The following is a 17,949-nucleotide window of genomic DNA, read 5'->3' on the forward strand; positions in this document are numbered from 1 at the left end:
GAAGGGATAAGTACAGTATTTTATGAAATTTTATTCCAGATCTCATCGAAATAAAATGTTTTTAATATGCATTTAATTTCTGATTCTTAAAACTGTTTTTCTAATTTTTTAGAAAGAGCAGTTTATGTAACCAAAGATAATAATAATAATGACAAAAATTAAAAAAAAAAATCTATAGAGGTTAGGTTTTTGCAGAATTGGAGCAGTAAATTTGGTTTTAAAGCAGTTTCTTTCAAAATGATGCTTGCATAACATAAAGAAACTGCATTACGATTTTAAATGATGTAAACTGTTACTGTAAAATAAGTTTGACACTTATGAAACCATAAATTTAAACATAAATTGCCAATTACTTATTATCTTAATTGCTTAAAATTTGCAGTGTTGCCTTCATTATGTGTGTATAAATGCATATGCTCTCAAATTTTATGTTAAAAATGTTGCAGTGTTAAAAAAATTTTGTAAATATGATGAATAACATTGTTATCAAAATACTTAATTTCAAAAAAATGAATGGAATTTCTGAACACTTTTTTGAATTTGTTAGTTGAAGAAAATATGTTGTATAGCATAATATTCTTTGAAAAACTTTTTTTCTGATAACTTTTTAATTCAAAAAATTTTACACTAAGTAATTAGTTTTACTTTTGTAAAAATTATATATAAATATATGTCAGGCTATGTCATTTGCATATATGTCATTTTACATTATGCGTATGCAGAATGGTTTTTCACTATTTCACATTTGTGACATGATATGATCAGCATTTTCCAGAAATAATTAAAATCCTGAATGGTATTGATGTGCATTTTTTTAATCCCGTTATTATTTTCTGTTGTTTTTACACACTGCCCAACATAGAAAATGGAACACCATGAAAGACTAGGTAGAGTGTTATGTCAGTTGCTACACAAACAGAGCATGCATATTTAAATAGATATTATTTATAGAAAAATAAATTTATGTAATGCTGAAATATACTGAGAATCCGAAAGATGTATGACCACATCTTGCGGGGATGCAAGCTGTAACCCTATGGGGTGCAGATTCAATTAGTCTGCGGATAATGTCGTCGGGGTTGGAAGGCCATATGCTCTGAGCTCTTCTCCAAAGTTTGTCTTTCAACGTTGGCTGGGGCAGAGCAGACAAACAGTGACCAATTATGTTCCAGATATGCTTCATCAGCGAAAGATCAGGGGGCATTGTAGGCCAAGGAAGCAATGGGCAAGCTTGTCAACTAACAAATGTGTGCGGTATCATGCTGTCCTGCTGGAAAATATTATTTTGCAGTCACTGGAGGTAAGGTAGCAAACCTGGGTGCAGCACCTCACAACATACTTTCATGCCATCAATGTGCCTGTGATGCATAATGGGTGACCTGCTATCATCTCTTAGGCACTCCAAACCATTATGCGATATTCACAAGTGGTGTAGGGTTCAGCTATAGTAGTCAGATTGGCTCTATCTCCCCAACGCTTCCCAACTGTTAACTGGTGACTGTCATCAGACAAACAAAACCGAGACTCTTTCCTGAATACCACATTGTGTCATTCAGATGCTCAAGTGGCTCATTGACAATACCATCGCAGACTTTCGTGTCAGTGGTTCGGTGTTAATGGCAGTCCTCACAAAAGGCAGCTTGTGTTCAAGCCCCTTTCAGCCAAATGTCTGGAAAACTGTTCTATATATTGGAGCATCTAGTTCTTCCTGCACCTTCCTCAAAACGTCCTAGTAGTCAGTTGATTCTGGGGCCAACACCACTTCTCTTCATATGCTTCAATCTGTGTGTTCTGTAGTGTGTCTAGATGGACCTGTTTTTTTCCCTCTGTTTATATTTCTTTCATCGATCCATCTAGACGAAATTCTGTGTCCAGTGGTTACATCTGTGTGTCTTTCAGCAGCGATACGACAGTAAGCCCAACCACTCATACAGAAGCCAGGGTTGTCGTGCTACCTGGAAAATCGAAAAAAGTCAGGGAATTTGAAAACTGACCAAAAAAATCAGAGAAAAGTCAGGGAATTAAAATATTTTAGTCAAGATCTGGAAAAGTCGGGGAATTTCATATGGTGGTCCCGGAAAAAGTGATTTTCGCACTAACGTTGGAAGCGGTCACTTTCTTGGCGAATCATGTACTGTGTGAGGGGGCATTCAGACAGCTGGCGTAGAGCCACTTTTTGCAGAGCCAATCAGATTGTGTTTTAGAAAGGCAAAGCAAGTTTCCAGCATCTTTGTTTTCCAACAACCTCGAAAATCCAAAGATTCACATGCACATGTACTGTGCATGTTGAATGAAAGTAAATTCCCCCATTTTTGTATAAAACAAAATATTTTTTAACTTTTCTTTTTTCTTAAATGCCTTATTTGTCATTTTGCAGCAAAATAAAAAAAAAATGATAACTAGTCAGCTAGGCTAACCGTTAAATATATCCATATTTGCCAAAATACTGTCGATTTTTGTTATTCAATTTTTAATCCTTAAGTAATTAACTTTATTTTAATGTTATTCACATCATTTAATCTGTCTTCTTCCTTCCAAATTTGTTTATTATTAGTTAATAATACTTTCAAATTTCAGGCAATTTTCTCTGCCATACTTGTGAATTTAATTCTATCAGTATGATGGCATACCATCACGAAATTTAGTGCCCAGATTTTTTGCTTATGTATGCTACTAAATAAATATAAAATACTTGAATTGATTTTAAAATATTAAATAGAGCTTTTTCTTCCTTTAGCTTCAAAACGGTCTGCTGAAAAGACATTTTTTAATTGCAATTGGGTAGATTCTTAGTCCTCAGTAGAGAAAACAACTCCTATTATAATTATAAAAGTAATGCTTTGGGGGACCTCAAAGCTACAAACTATGCGCATTTGCATGCATGTGCATAATACGTTTACGCATGCGCGTTTAATGTGCACGTCCACTACACATGCACGTAAAGAGAAGAGAGAGATTGTTTATAGAAGAGATATGTTTTAAAGGAATATACAGAAATTCATTACATATTAAGTGTTTTTATTGTTAAACTAAGAACTTTTAATGAACTGATTTCGATCAACCAGGTGCCTTCTCAAGACCACATGACTTCTCCTCTGACTGCCTCCACGCCAGCGTAGCACAAGACGAAGAATATCTTTCGTTCTTATTTTACATACTCATGAACTCGCATTTTAAACTTTTGCCTGGTGCGATGATGTACTAGAAGTAAATCTTTGATTTCTTTTAAAACCAAACTTTCTTCTCCTCTGACTGCCTCCACGCCAGCATAGCACAAGACGAAGAATACCTTTCGTTCTCATTTTACATACTCAACTCGGATTTTAAACTTTTGCCTGGTGCGATGATGTACTAGAAGTACATCTTTGATTTCTTTTAAAACCAAGCAAATGTTTAAATAGTTATAATTTTCAGGATACTGGTTAGAACTCTGTAGTTATTGCCAGCTGTAAAGATAAGATCCAAGATCCACAGAAGAAAGAATTAAAGAGAAAGTATTAGCACAAAAAACAAAGCAACTTAAAGAACTTGCATTGAAAGAAATGTTTAATAAAGTAAATGAATAAATATTAAGCTTTTTTTGTTGTAAATTTTGATGCCCTTTAGATCATAATTGCTCTTTATTTCATAAATTACGGTTTCATATTTTTAATTGTATAATTTCTGCATGCCATCTTACCAGATTTAAATTGATGATCTATAATCCGGAATCGCCGAAGTCCCGATGAGTCCGGATTACGGACTTTGTACTGTATATACAAATGAGGCGTATGTAAATGGTAAATTTTTGCGTTTTGAGGTGATACCATAATTAATTTACCGTCAGCACAGTGAATGCGTACAACATGGATTGCCTGTAATTTTGTTGAAACACACCTGGAAAAGTCAGGGAATTTCATTCTCCTGTTTCAGTGGCAATTGCAGGCTTATTAAGCCTATTATTTGAACCCTTGTAAAATCGTCCATTTACCATAACTGCCTGCGGTGTCATTGTCCAAGAATCTTCATTCACATGTGTCTCCTGGAACATCAAACTTCTTGAAATTGTGGATTTCCTAAGCATTGAAGATTTATGTACAAGCTATAGCTTAGGGTCCCCTGAAAAGCCTCTAGGTATCCGAAAATCATATTTGACACTGACATATTATATCTGGACTTATAAAAGGCCCCATATCTCAAATAGCTTAGGGCCTTATCAAGTCTAAATCCGACCCTTTTCCTAAGCAGCAGAGAGCAGTGACTGATGGTTCATCCATAGATCTTCATTAGGAAGTGTGTGACCTTTTAGGCCTTTACTCCTGCATCTTGTTTATCTCCTAAGGCAGTGTTTCCCAACCTTTTTTTCCGTGCGAACCAAAATAAAGGTCCGAAAAAATTTGACGAACCCCCTATGTAGTCGTTAATGACAGGGAAAAAAAAGCAATAAATTTGATAGAATATATATTTTTCATATTGCAGAATAATTGATTATATTAATCATGAAACATTTAAATAAAACATTAATAAGACTAAAATGATGGCTATACAAGTTGAAAACAAGATAAATTTAACAAACTGGTTCTTATGTTTTACATTTGAAAAAACTTAATGGGATATTTGTGGCTGTTTGATAGAACAAAGCAATTCAAAGTTAGGCTCAATATCTGACAATTTCAGTCTTAGATCAGGTTCTGCATTTAACCTGTTTCTGTATTTATCTTTCAGATAAGTATATGTTGAAAATCCTTTCTCACATAGATATTTTGTGCAAAATGGTAATAGAACTTCAATGGCTTTTTTTGACAGAACAGGATATTCATTTTGTATACTGAGCCAGAAGTCAATTAAAAATTGATCTTTAAAAATTGTTTCTAGAGAACTGTCACAAGGTAACTCTATGAGTTTTTCTTTTCCAGTATCTTTAGAGAGGTTTCTGAACTTACAAATGGATTACGTATCCAGTTGTTTGAGATGGATATATTGCATCTGTTGGGAAAATAGTCATTGAAAGTTAATCGAAGATAGTTCAGATGTTCACATATACTCCTTTTACTAATACAGAAGTTAAACAACAAAAATCAGCGTTATACCTACAAAATTTTCACAGGACTAGTTTCGATGGTTTTACCGAACCATCATCTTCAGCTGCAAAACCGCAAATGAACAAGATAGGAAATAATGATTAGATAAGATAAGAAAGCCTGAACAAGAATAAGCAAGTGGCGCCATCTGTTGGCGAAACCAGAACTAAAACATAATTTCTCTTAAAGCCGAAGGCAAATTTGGATTGGAATTAGGATCGTTAACTAGAACAGAAAGATTTTTATGAATGTGAAATGCCTCTAGAAAATCCAGTTCTCCAATGGAAGATGTTTTTTGAATAATTTTGGCAGCAGAAAAATTGAAAGTGTGATTTTCGGACCAGCAATGTTGAGCAACAGAAGACTTCTGTGTTTCCTTTTTTCTAACATATGCCTCATGTTCTTTGACGCGAAATTTTAAGGCTCTCTTAGTTTGGCCAATGTAAATTAAACCACACTGGCAAGGAATCCTATAAATACCCCAGGAATTCATATCCGGAATGGAGTCCTTGAGTATAGAAGTTGGAATTTTATTGATGGGAGAATAAACAACCCGAAAGTTAAATTTCTGCAAAATATGTGCAACTTTATAGCTAATTGATGGAAAGAAGGGAATGACAACAGAATTTTTATAATCTCCTAAAACAAGACTGTGCCTTTTAGTGTGTTGAGATGAGAATTTTTTAACTGAATTCTGTTAAATTGCAAGCTTGCCTTACTTCGGTCCGTGATAAGGCATACACGTCAACAATTGTCCAAAATTGGACATGAACTCTATAAGCTTCATCTGGAACTCGCTAAATCATATCCAAAATTCACTGCCCTTGAACAAAAGTCTTGGTCTAGAACGGAGAATGCAGTTAACCGTCATAAAAACACCCTTGCAGTTAAATTCGAAAAACTTCTTTTACAGTTTTCCAGTTCAAGTAGTTCAAAAAATCTTCCCATTGTAAACATCAAGCCAATAGTTAATATTTCTAATGTTAGTCTTTCAGAAGAACAAGAGAGAATTCTAAAATATAATTTTAACTTCTCACAAACCTGTAAACCCTCGATTCCAAAGATTTTGGCTCCTATCGAAAAAGCTTTCAAGTTCAGTAAAGTTTCAGATTCACAGAAAGAAATGATTAGGCATCTTATCGCTCATAATGTGAAATTCAATAATAAACCTTTGAAACCAAATCTAACTGCGAGAGAAAGAGCTACAATGCGCGAAATTCATTCTAACCCGGATATTATCATTTCAAAGGCCGACAAAGGTGGCCAGATAGTCGTCATGGATAAGAACACTTACATCGATGGTGTCACTAAACTCTTAAACGAAGGACCATATAATCCGATCCCTAAAGATCCTTCACCTTCGGACTTATCCAAAATAAAAACTGCGATCAAATCTTCGCAAATCATTTCAAGCAACTTAAAACATTCGCTTATCTCATCTGTTGCGAATTGTGCCAGATTATATGCTCTTCCCAAAATTCATAAAAGTGGTATTCCTTTCCGCCCTATTGTATCAAATTTAGGTACTGCCTCATATCCTTTAGCTAAATATTTAGTTTCTAGATTTTCCACTCTATTAGACAATAACATTTACACCATAAAAAATTCAATAGAGTTTGTAAAAAAGGTTAAAAACATTTCTCCTAGTAATTTACTCATGGTTTCTTTTGATGTAAAATCATTATTCACCAATGTCCCAGTGGAGGGTGCATTAAGATGTCTAGAAACCAGACTTCGCGAATTTCATTTCTCTTGCATCGAAATTGAGGAGCTAATTTCTCTCACTCAACTCTGTTTGAAACAAACACATTTTGTTTTCCAAAATAAATATTACAAGCAAACTGAGGGATTAGCCATGGGAAGCCCCCTCAGTCCCATCCTGGCTGATATCTACATGCATTATTATGAATCAAAATTGTTTGAAACTTTAAACTTCCCGGCATGGTTCCGCTACGTAGACGATACTTTTACCCTGTTTGAAGGTAATAAAGATGATTTAAATGAAGTTCTTTCAACAATGAATTCTATTGATCCTGCTATTCAGTTCACTTTTGAACTTGAGACTTGCAATTCTCTTCCGTTTCTCGACATTCTGGTCACACGTAACACATCCAACTTCAGTACTACAGTTTACCGTAAACCTTCATCGGTTTGCCTTCCACCACACTTTAAATCATGTCATCCGGCTAAACAAAAGTTAGCTTCATTTTATTCCTATGTTTTCCGTGCTCTTCAAGTTTGCTCCTCCAAACTAGCCCTTGATGAAGAACTAAATTATTTAAAAGCAATAGCTATTGACAGGGGCTTTTTTCACCCAACATTATTAATCAAGCAGTTAAAAAATTCTCATCTGAACACACTAAAAGCCACACTCTTATTTTAGGAGATTATAAAAATTCTGTTGTCATTCCCTTCTTTCCATCAATTAGCTATAAAGTTGCACATATTTTGCAGAAATTTAACTTTCGGGTTGTTTATTCTCCCATCAATAAAATTCCAACTTCTATACTCAAGGACCCCATTCCGGATATGAATTCCTGGGGTATTTATAGGATTCCTTGCCAGTGTGGTTTAATTTACATTGGCCAAACTAAGAGAGCCTTAAAATTTCACGTCAAAGAACATGAGGCATATGTTAGAAAAAAGGAAACACAGAAGTCTTCTGTTGCCCAACATTGTTGTCCGAAAATCACACTTTCAATTTTTCTGCTGCCAAAATTATTCAAAAAACATCTTCCATTGGAGAACTGGATTTTCTAGAGGCATTTCACATTCAAAAAAATCTTTCTGTTCTAGTTAACGATCCTAATTCCAATCCAAATTTGCCTTCGGCTTTTAGAGAAATTATGTTTTAGTTCTGGTTTCGCCAACAGATGGCGCCACTTGCTTATTCTTGTCCAGGCTTTCTTATCTTATCTAATCATTATTTCCTATCTTGTTCATTTGCGGTTTTGCAGCTGAAGATGATGGTTCGGTAAAACCATCGAAACTAGTCCTGTGAAAATTTTGTAGGTATAACGCTGATTTTTGTTGTTTGACTTCTGTATTAGTATTTATTCGGCGTGTTGTTGTGTCTTAATTATACTCCTTTTAGTTTTTGTCAAGTTTAATTGAATTTTCTGATAAAAAGTGCTGACAGAATCGAAACATCCATACTCATTCATCTGCAGGCATTAAATCCGAAAATTGATCTTTTTCAACATAGCCTCAATTCTATCATGTACACTGAAAATGGTGACACCCTCGCCTTGTAAAGACATATTTAATTCATTCAGTTTACAAAAAATTTCAGCTAAATATGCAAGCTTTTGCAGCCAGCGAACATGAAATATACAAGAAGACAAATGAAACGGATGATCAATAAAAAATGCTTGAACTTCAGACTTGAATTCAAACAAGTGCATAAAAACTTTACCACGGGAAAGCCATCTAACTTCTGTGTGAAGTAGTAAAGAAACGTGGAAACTTCCAAAATCCTCACAAAGCGTACGGAATAGACGGCAATTTGTAGCACGCGATTTTATAAGGTTCATAATTTTCACAGCATCACTTAAAGTAGTAGATAACTCTGCAGGAATACGCTTACATATTAAAGCTTGTCTATGAATACAACAATGAGTCCATTGAATTTTCTCTTTGATCTTCACCCGTGCCACAAAACCAGAAAATTTTCCTGTCATCGATTTTGCACCATCTGTACACACACTCACACAATAAGACCAGCTTATTCCATTCTTTTCAAAATATCCATTGATCATATCGAAAATCGCTTCTCCAGTTGTGTAGGTTTTCAAAGGTTTTGCAAATAGTACATCTTCTTGAACAATATTCGTAAAAAGATATCTAACGTAGACAAGCAAGACTGCGGCATTTGTTACATCCGTCGATTCGTCAAGTTGAATTGCAAAATAATTCAATTTTATTCTTTTTAGAAGTTATTTCTCCACATAATTAGCCAAGTCATTAATTCTACGTGACACCGTGTTGTTTGATAAGGGAACTAGCTCAATTTTCTTTGCTGCATTTTCCCCAAGCATACATTTGGCGATATCTTTCGCACATGGTCCGATTAAATTTTCTGCTATTGTATGCACTTGTCCAGATCTTGCAATTCTATAACTTAATCGAAATGATGCTTCAAGGGCCATTTTACTATCTTCGTTTGAAGTCAAGAAAGAAGAAAGGCTACACTTTTTGATATTTGCTAATATTCTTTTGAAATATTCAAGAGGTTTATCTTTGTGTATCGGATGTTTTGTTTCAATATGTCTACGAAGAAGTGATGGTTTTAAACTGCTGTTGGCAAGAACTTCGTTATATATAACACAAAGCGGTTTAGATTCCGACTCATTTCCAGTAAAATGAAAACCCAATTGTAGATAGTCGCTGTCATATTTTCGCTTTTTCCCTTTTCTATCATCATTTTCTTTGTTTTTCGTCTGGTGAAACAGTACCTCACTACAGCTTTCAGTACTATCATCTCGATTATCATGTCTCGTTTCTAAAAGACCCGTTTTTAACCATCAATCCATAATAAAAATAAGCTATAATAATAATTAAATTAATAATTATTAAATCATTTACACAAGAACTTGACAGTCACAGTATTACTATTACTCAAGCTTTACAAGTGCTAAGCCTATGTATGAATGTCAACAGACGGACAGACAGACAAAATAGACAGTTAATACAACACCACTCTCCCAGTTCCCGGTTGTGAACAAGTATCTAATTCTAAAATCTGTAGTAAACTGCCTTAATTTGATATTTATTTCCAATTGTATTGTTAAAAAAAAAATATTACATAGAAAGGAAAACTGCTGCAATGATTTTAAATATAAAGCAGAACATGACACTAATTACATTGATAAAATGTTTTAAATATAAATAAATGTTTGTAATAAAAAGGGAATAGTATTTGATTACTTGAATAAGAGGAATAAATTATAATGTATAAAATTGTTGATATAATTTGATATTGATAAAGTAATTTTGAAAAACAAATAAGGAAAAAAGAATTAAAAGTATCAAAATTTATTATAGATTTCTTAACAAAGAGGCAGTGAACAATCTGTTTTACAGTGGGTGTGTTCTTTAATTTTTGTGTTTACATTTTTAAAATTATTTTCGCGAACCCCCTCTGCAAACACTGCGAACCCCACGGGTTCGCAAACCACCGGTTGGGAATCACTGTCCTAAGGCATTTAAAAATTTTTTAAAACTTAAAAATCTAACTAAGTAGAAAAATTTTCTGCATTCTGTTGGTAGCTCCTAAAAATATCTTATAGTAATTTCTTATAGCATTTCACATAAACTTAGCATTACATAAAATAAGTGCAGTATTTAAATAAGTATAATAATGTAATAAAATAATGCAAAATATTTGCAGGTCTTTGAATATTTGCATTTGTCTGGGTTCAATGTTTTGAACTGAGTTTCCATGGTTCACTGACTATTTACTGTAAGGCGGTAGTGCACAGTTACACATGAGAGAATCAATGCCTATTGTTATTTGGTACAATATAATGATACAAATAAAATAAGTGAAAGGAAATTGATTATGTACAAGCATCTGCCATCTACAGTTGTGAGGAATAGGGAAGGGTCTCTTGTGAGGTTGTTCAACAATGAAGTAGTAGTTTCTAGTTTGTTTGATGATGCTGTGTTTATGCTTTTCACAATTTTGAAAGAAATTGGAAACATGATTTAGGGCCTGATGTTTAAATGATTGTGAATTACTGGGTTCCGGACAAACCAGAGAGCATTTGTGATTCTTGTTAGGACTTTATTTTGAAATTTTTGAATATTTTGATGGTTTTAACGTGCAGTTGCTGCCCATGCAGGAGCAGTATAGAGTATAATTGTCCTGATGGATCGCAGATTTTCCCTGAAGAGCTAAAACAGTATTTCTAACTATTCAATAACCCATTGCATGACCTTTGGCCAGCAGAACTGCTGTAACTCGCCTTGGCATGAATGTCACATGTTCTTAGCAGATGACTGGAGACAGGTTGCACCAAATGTCCAAGCAGCAGTCACGCAAATTGAGATATTCTGATCTGGCATTTGAGCTCGGAGCTGCTGCTCCATGATGTCCAAAATGTGCTGTATTGGGTTAAGATCCAGCAAGTTAGGTGGACAGGACATTCATTGGAATTCATCCTTATATCCTCGAACCGCTCCAACACAAACTTAGCCTTGTGATGTGAGGGCATTGTCCTGCCAACAGATTCCATTTCCAGTTGGGAAAACAAATGCCATGTAAGGGTGCAACTAATCCACAATTATGTTCCGATAGTTCGCAGCTTTCATGGTCTGTTCTACCACAACTAAGGGTTCTAGAGCTACCGATGAGAACTTTCCAAGCAGAATACCATCACCACTAGCCTGTGATATGACCTGCCATATGGGGGAGTGAAGCAACTGTTTGCCTGGAAGATGGTGTACCTTGACATGCATATCAGCGTGATGAATGAGAAATCGTTATTCATCTGACCAGGCAACTGCCTTCCACTTATCCGTGGTCTACTCTTGATGTTCCTAGGCCCATTCTAGACTTAGTTGACAATGCTTCTTGGTCAACAGGGGCACACAAGTGGACATCTTCTGCACAGTTCCATATTTAACAGTGTCTGCAGATCTTTTTGTGTTTCAAAACACTTTTGCTTGAACCTGCATTGTATTGGGCTGTCAGCTGAGCCATTGTCTGGCGCAGATTTTGGTCTACCTAGCAGGTCAGTCTTTGATGTTCTTTTTCTTTGATGACACGTAGACATCTAACACCTTGGTGTCTACTGCTGGTTTCACCATCATTTATCCATTTTGCATAAATACTAACAATGGCAGATTCTGAACAACCTACATGCTCTGCAGTTTCGGAGATACTTGTTTCGTCTGCGTAGCAGGTGATGATTGAGTCCCTGTTGTTTGGGTGGTCGATAATGAAAATATTAAAGAATAGTAGTGCAAGGATAATGGTTTGTCCTCCTTTTCCTTCCCTTTTATCTCACACTATAATCACGTGACCTGCTTCCATCTTGCATTATCTGCATGACTTGTTCTATGTGTTCCCTGAAGTTTGCATATTTATATGACCGAATCTTCGTAATTCTACATTTTCTACTTTGGGCAGTGTAATATCTGTGTGAGCAGATTTTGAAAAGTTAAAAATTTTTTAGAGTAGTTACTCATGTGCATAGTTATAATTTAATTCAGCATACATGAGTTAATTCATTAGAGTGAATTAAAGGGTTAAACAGATGAACTTGTGATTGTGCAAATTTACATTAAGTACACCTTCATTATGCTGCCTTAATTTTTTTACTTAAAATTATATATGTATTTCCATAATAGACATTCACAATAACTATGTAATAGTTTTAAATGTTTGCATGCTTATTTGATGAAAGCTTGCAATATTATGAATAAACCTTTCAACTTAACAGGAATTTCATAGTCTTAAGTATATCCTCATTTAGCCATATTTCTCATTCTCTTTTTTTGATAGCAAAATTCCTTATTAGCATTTTATTTTAATTGGACTTTTAAATATATCAATTGTTATTATACACAATAATAATAATAATAATAATAATAACATCAATTTTAGTCTAAAGCACAATGTCAAGCAATGAAAAAAAAAAAAAATACAAAGGATAGCTTTAACTTGGTTTGTATTCAATCCCAGGCGAACGAGCTGGCTACGTGGTTGGTTTTCGTGGTTTTGTTGTGGATGCTATGCTGAGTCAATATGTGAGCTAATTTAATAACTTAAATGATAATTCCAGAATGGATTAAGCACATTTAATTCACAATAATAAAAGAAGATGTTACAACATCAATGCAAACTCTTTTTTTTTTTAAAGTTTTTTCCTTGTTGCCAATGTAGAGAAATTAAACTTCTCAACAACAAAGATAATATTATACGTTGAGGGAGCTGCTGCAGTTTTTCCCATGTATAATGTTGAATAAGGACCAGTTTCCTTTAGAAAATACTCCATAAAGTCATCCATTCTGTTAGGCAGATAGCCCTTGTGGCTTTGCCATATTCAAATAACTTAACCTTGCATTGCTACGTTTGGTGATTAATCAACACTTTGATGTGGTGATTCGTGAATATCATGACGATTATTTTAACAAATATAAAAATGTCATTACAATGTCATAAAAATATCAACAGCATATTAAAATTTTTTGTTTTAGAACAGTAACATTAAATTATTTTTATTTCCATTTGTCATGTTTTAAAATGTCTATGTTTCATTTTTGCGATTTTCAAATATCTAGATGCTGAAGTTTAAACAAAGTTATAAATATCACAAAGCAGAATTTTTTAATTACTTTTTAGCAAAAATGAAAGAGCTACTGTAATTATGTTCAAATTACTTTAATTTGTTCTAATTTTCCCAAGTGCTTTTTTGTGTGTGTGTGTAATTTTTTCAAAATACTTCGATGTATGTTAGCTTTATTTGTAAAATTTATTTTATGCTTTTTTCCGAAATGGTTTCAAAAATCTTCTGATGCATAGTTTTACAAAGTTGGCATGTATTTTATTGGCTAAATATCCGTAAAAAGCCTGTGACAAAAGGGAAAATGTATCAATGATATTAAGACAGAATAAACGTGTTTTGCAAGAAACTTGTGCTGATTTTTTCATGTTGTTTGGAGAATTCTTAGCAAAAAGCAGTGAAAACAAAGTATCTCAATTATCTGTGGCACTTCCTTATTATCAAGGCCGATATTATATAAACAGCTCCAAGAGCTCTCTTATTAATGCGCTATACCAAACGGCAACTCTACTCGTGTTTTCTCGGATGGGTGGACTTTGACTTTTAGGATTGCCAGCTGTTTGGCAATGGTTAGTGAAGAGTTTGGAGTAGGGTTGCCGCTTTTGCGCATTTCAGTAAGCTTCAGATTCCAAATTGCTAAGTAAGCAGGATTTTTTCGTACTGAAGAAAAGCAGGATAAGTAATGCAGGCTTCAAGGATAGGTTTTTCGTGTTGTCTGTCATTAATGTGACTAGTTGTGCTATGTTTAAGCCTTTATTAATGCATGGATCTCAAAATTAATGCAATAGCAAACTATATTTCTTATAAGTGGAACTGGTAAATCAGGTAACTAAATCCAATGTACCCTTTCTAAGAATATGAAACTAGGAAAAAAATTACAACTGTGAACCTTTGAAATATTGTTAATAGGTTAATTATTTTAACTGTTTTGATGAACTGTATTGTTTGGGGGGGAATTCATCCCAAAACGGAGCTTCTATAAAGTGCCACAAACTAAAAAAATGGCAGAGTGCCTATGGCCAAGGAGAATGAACTTGTAAAAGTTGTCTAAGACAGGATAGTAAGATGTTATAGGATCTCTGTAATCTGGAGCTTACAGTTTGAAGAATTGATAAAATTAGAAAAAGGGAGGGTACAAATCGAAACCACACATAGTCAAAAACAGTACGAAAGGCAGTTGTCTAGAAATGAAACACTAAGCACTTACATTAGATTTTCTCTAAGGTTAACAGCACTTACTTTAGATTTTCTTGAAGGTTAACCAGAGAACCACTGGTCTGGAGGAAGTTTATAAAGGCACTTTTAAAATTCTACAGAATAGGCTTTTAAGCAGTGAAACTGTCATATTTTAGGCCTCCACAGCATTTAGCAAACCAGAACCATTGACATCAAATTAAATAGTTTTTTTTAAAAGTTTAGACATCAGCCCTGGCTGCCATCATAGATTCAGTCTATGATAATATGCTATTGAGATTATCATTTCCGTTTTTGTGCAATATCCCACTTTCATGTTCATCTTATCAACTGAACTAGACCATGAAAATTATTATTGGCTCTTAAACATCCAATATGTCATTTTCCAGTTCTAAATTTCGCATGCATTTTTTTAAATGTATTTTTGACATCATTCCTACTTTTAAATTATATATGAATGTTATTTTGTATTTAATTTTTTAATATCATTGGAAAATTATTTTTAAGGTCTGTGAATACTTAAAAAGGTTTCCAATTTAAATAATGCTAATTTGTTGTATGTTTAATACAAAAAGATTATTTTACAAACTAACATCTCAAAAATATTTTTATATTTAGTGTAGTTATAAATGAGTTTTTTTTTTATTTAAAGGCACAGTTATGGAATAGTATTTTGATCAATTCATATTTATCAATGAAGTTTTTGATTAAAATTTGAAAAATATGGAAACTGGTCATTTTCAAAGGAAAAAGACCATCATTTAATTTGCAGCTTAGTCTGTAAATACAGTATTACACAAGCACCTAAATGCAATGTTCACCTGTTTTGTAAAATGGGCATTATTTTACTACAGTATTTATGTTTCAAGCTTTGAAAGAGCTAAGCTGCAAAATAATTACATTCATTTTAAGCTAGTGTTTTAAAATTTTAGTGTGCTTTCTTTGTAGTCTTGTTTGAAGTTTTCCTTCTTTTCTAACTTTTAAGTTATGTTATTTATATTATTCAAGTTTATGAGAGTGTTCCTTTTGATCTCCCCTCATACTATCTGATTAAGACTTTATTATGCTAGTTAATCAAGAAAATAAATGCTTTACAAACATAAGTTATGTTAATGATGTTCTTATAGACTCTTTTAGATTCACATTTAGGACGGCTATTAGTTGAACTGTTCAAAGAAATTAAAAAAGATGGTTCTGCACGCAGTCTTCGAGCAGCATTGAGTAGATTTGGTGACATTTGCCATCTGATGAGACCTCAAAAATGCAGGTTTGTAGTTTTAAATATAAATTAAATTACTGCATAAAAGTAATTTAATTTATTTTAATTTATTGTTTTTTGTCTTAATATATTTTCTAGGACATAAGTTTATTATAAATTTAAGAACCATAACATTACTGCCACCTACCTAATAGACTGTATTTCCTGTAACCCTAAAAGAATGAAAACCATGCATCCATGAAACGGTGATAAGTATCGTTGCTTTTTAGTACTGTAATCTCAGTAGAAGATACTTAATTTTCCATACATCTCGAAATAGCAGTGATGCCTGTTTGTGTAATTTGAACCATAAATATTTGACTGAGTTTATGTGTGGTGAATGTGGATGACTTGGTATTAAATGAAGCAGCAATGGCATAGTTTGTTGTCTGTTGATAGAGTTGATTTTACCATTACACAAAACTAGGTGATTTGTTAAAGAGTTCCTATTTTATTCATAAACAAAGAAAGTAAAGGTTGTTAAATCTTTTCAATATTTTGATTTTAGCAGATTGCTTTGTTTAATATTAAATAAGTATGTACTGTTTGAATATTTTAAATAAAGGGGAACCTCTGAAATCGACAAGTATTTCCAAGAGTATTGATATTGAAAATCAGATTTCTAAAGGTAGATCAATGATAGCTTCCTATAGAGAAGGCCTAAATCATCTGGCATTATATATACTTTTTCTAAGAAGGTTTTACTATATGTGATATACAAAGATAATATAAAGAAGTGCCCGTAAATTTCTTTTCTCTAGGGGTGTCAAAAATTTTTGTACAGACTGTGCCTGTTGGTAATGGCAGTGACCGGCAAGGATTACAGTTAACATAAATGAATGACTAGTTATTCTGACAGTTACTAATATAAATAACATAAATTACTGACAGTAACATAAATGAGTAACTGATAACAAAGGAATTATTCTGTAATAATTGGCTCTAAAGTTACCCACGAAAACATGCCTACAATGTCATCCTTCTTTCTTTGGTTTATATTCACACAGCGGTACCTTAAAGTACTGTTGATAGCAGTTGGTAGTTGTGGACTGTATATTAATTCATGAAAGTCAAGTTGAGAAAGTTAACATTTATTTTCTTTCAATGCCGCTTAAATGGGCAAAGAGTGAGTAAGGAACAATTAACAATTGACTGCCGCTTTGTTTGGGCAGAGGAGCGGAGACTCGGTGTGGACCGAGTGCATCCCTATCGCTTACTGATTAGTACTGGGCTCTCGCCACTAACATTACGTGGCGCTGCAAGCATTAAGCCAGTACAAATAGACATAAATATTCTAACCGAGACGAAACATTCCGCCCGGCATTGAAATTTGATACAAAAATTTCAATTAATTAATTAGTGACAAATCACAATATTTCAAAACTGATAATCACATAAATAATTGTCAGATTACTACAGATCTAAAACTGAATTATGGAGTTTAAGAACCTTAAATATTGAAAATAGTAATTATGCAAACAATATATACTAAGTTGACATAAAAAGTGTTACAATACACATACATTTCAAAATAAGCCATACAAATCCTTTAAACATATAATCATTATTAAATTCTTGTAATGTATAAACTGATTCCACAAATATATATAAAGTCAGTAGAAATTTGAATATTACATTGGCAATAAACAGATCTTTGATATAGATCTAGTGCAGATTCCTGAAGCAGTTTTAACTTTAGCTACACGTACCTTACCATCTGTACCAGGGATTGTCTCTAAAATTCTACCTAAGGCCCAATGGCAAGGCGGAAAATTCTCATCTAGAAAAGGGTCAAGACCTTTTAACTTACCTTGTGCAGGAATAGGTTTACCTCGTCGAAGAGCTGTAATTTGCGGATTAAAGGCAGTTAATTGGGCATGTCGTATAAGAAACTCCTCAGCCTTTTTAATCTCATCTATAGTTAAATATCCCTGCATCTTATCCTGGGATTTACAATTTAAGATAAACCTGAAAATAAAACTGAGAATTCTGATTAGCTTAGGAAAATTATTGGAAAGTTTTAAAAAAAAGTCTATAAAATGTTCATTCATTGTCAAAGTCAGAACTGGAATTGATGATTGTTTCAGTTCTTTCTCATACATGGATCAAAAAGCTTAGCTATTTCAGATAACACCTGACGTTTAGTAAA

The 17,949-nt window shown here is 33.5% G+C and overlaps 1 protein-coding gene across 3 annotated transcripts in view; it reads left to right on the forward strand.

Annotated features, from left to right (window-relative positions):
* The window catches only part of htt (huntingtin), a 595,026-nt gene that overhangs the window by 48,184 nt on the left and 528,893 nt on the right, over positions 1–17,949 (forward strand). For all 3 annotated transcript variants that reach the window (XM_085807902.1, XM_085807903.1, XM_085807904.1), the window contains exon 4: positions 15,670–15,809. In XM_085807902.1, the coding sequence (XP_085664028.1) occupies positions 15,670–15,809 (140 nt within the window). The remainder of the gene's footprint in view (positions 1–15,669; positions 15,810–17,949) is intronic.

This window comes from Stegodyphus dumicola, chromosome X1 (assembly GCF_044657685.1).
Source record: "Stegodyphus dumicola isolate Sdum_Otavi_A_Nest chromosome X1, ASM4465768v1".
NCBI lineage: Eukaryota > Metazoa > Arthropoda > Arachnida > Araneae > Eresidae > Stegodyphus > Stegodyphus dumicola.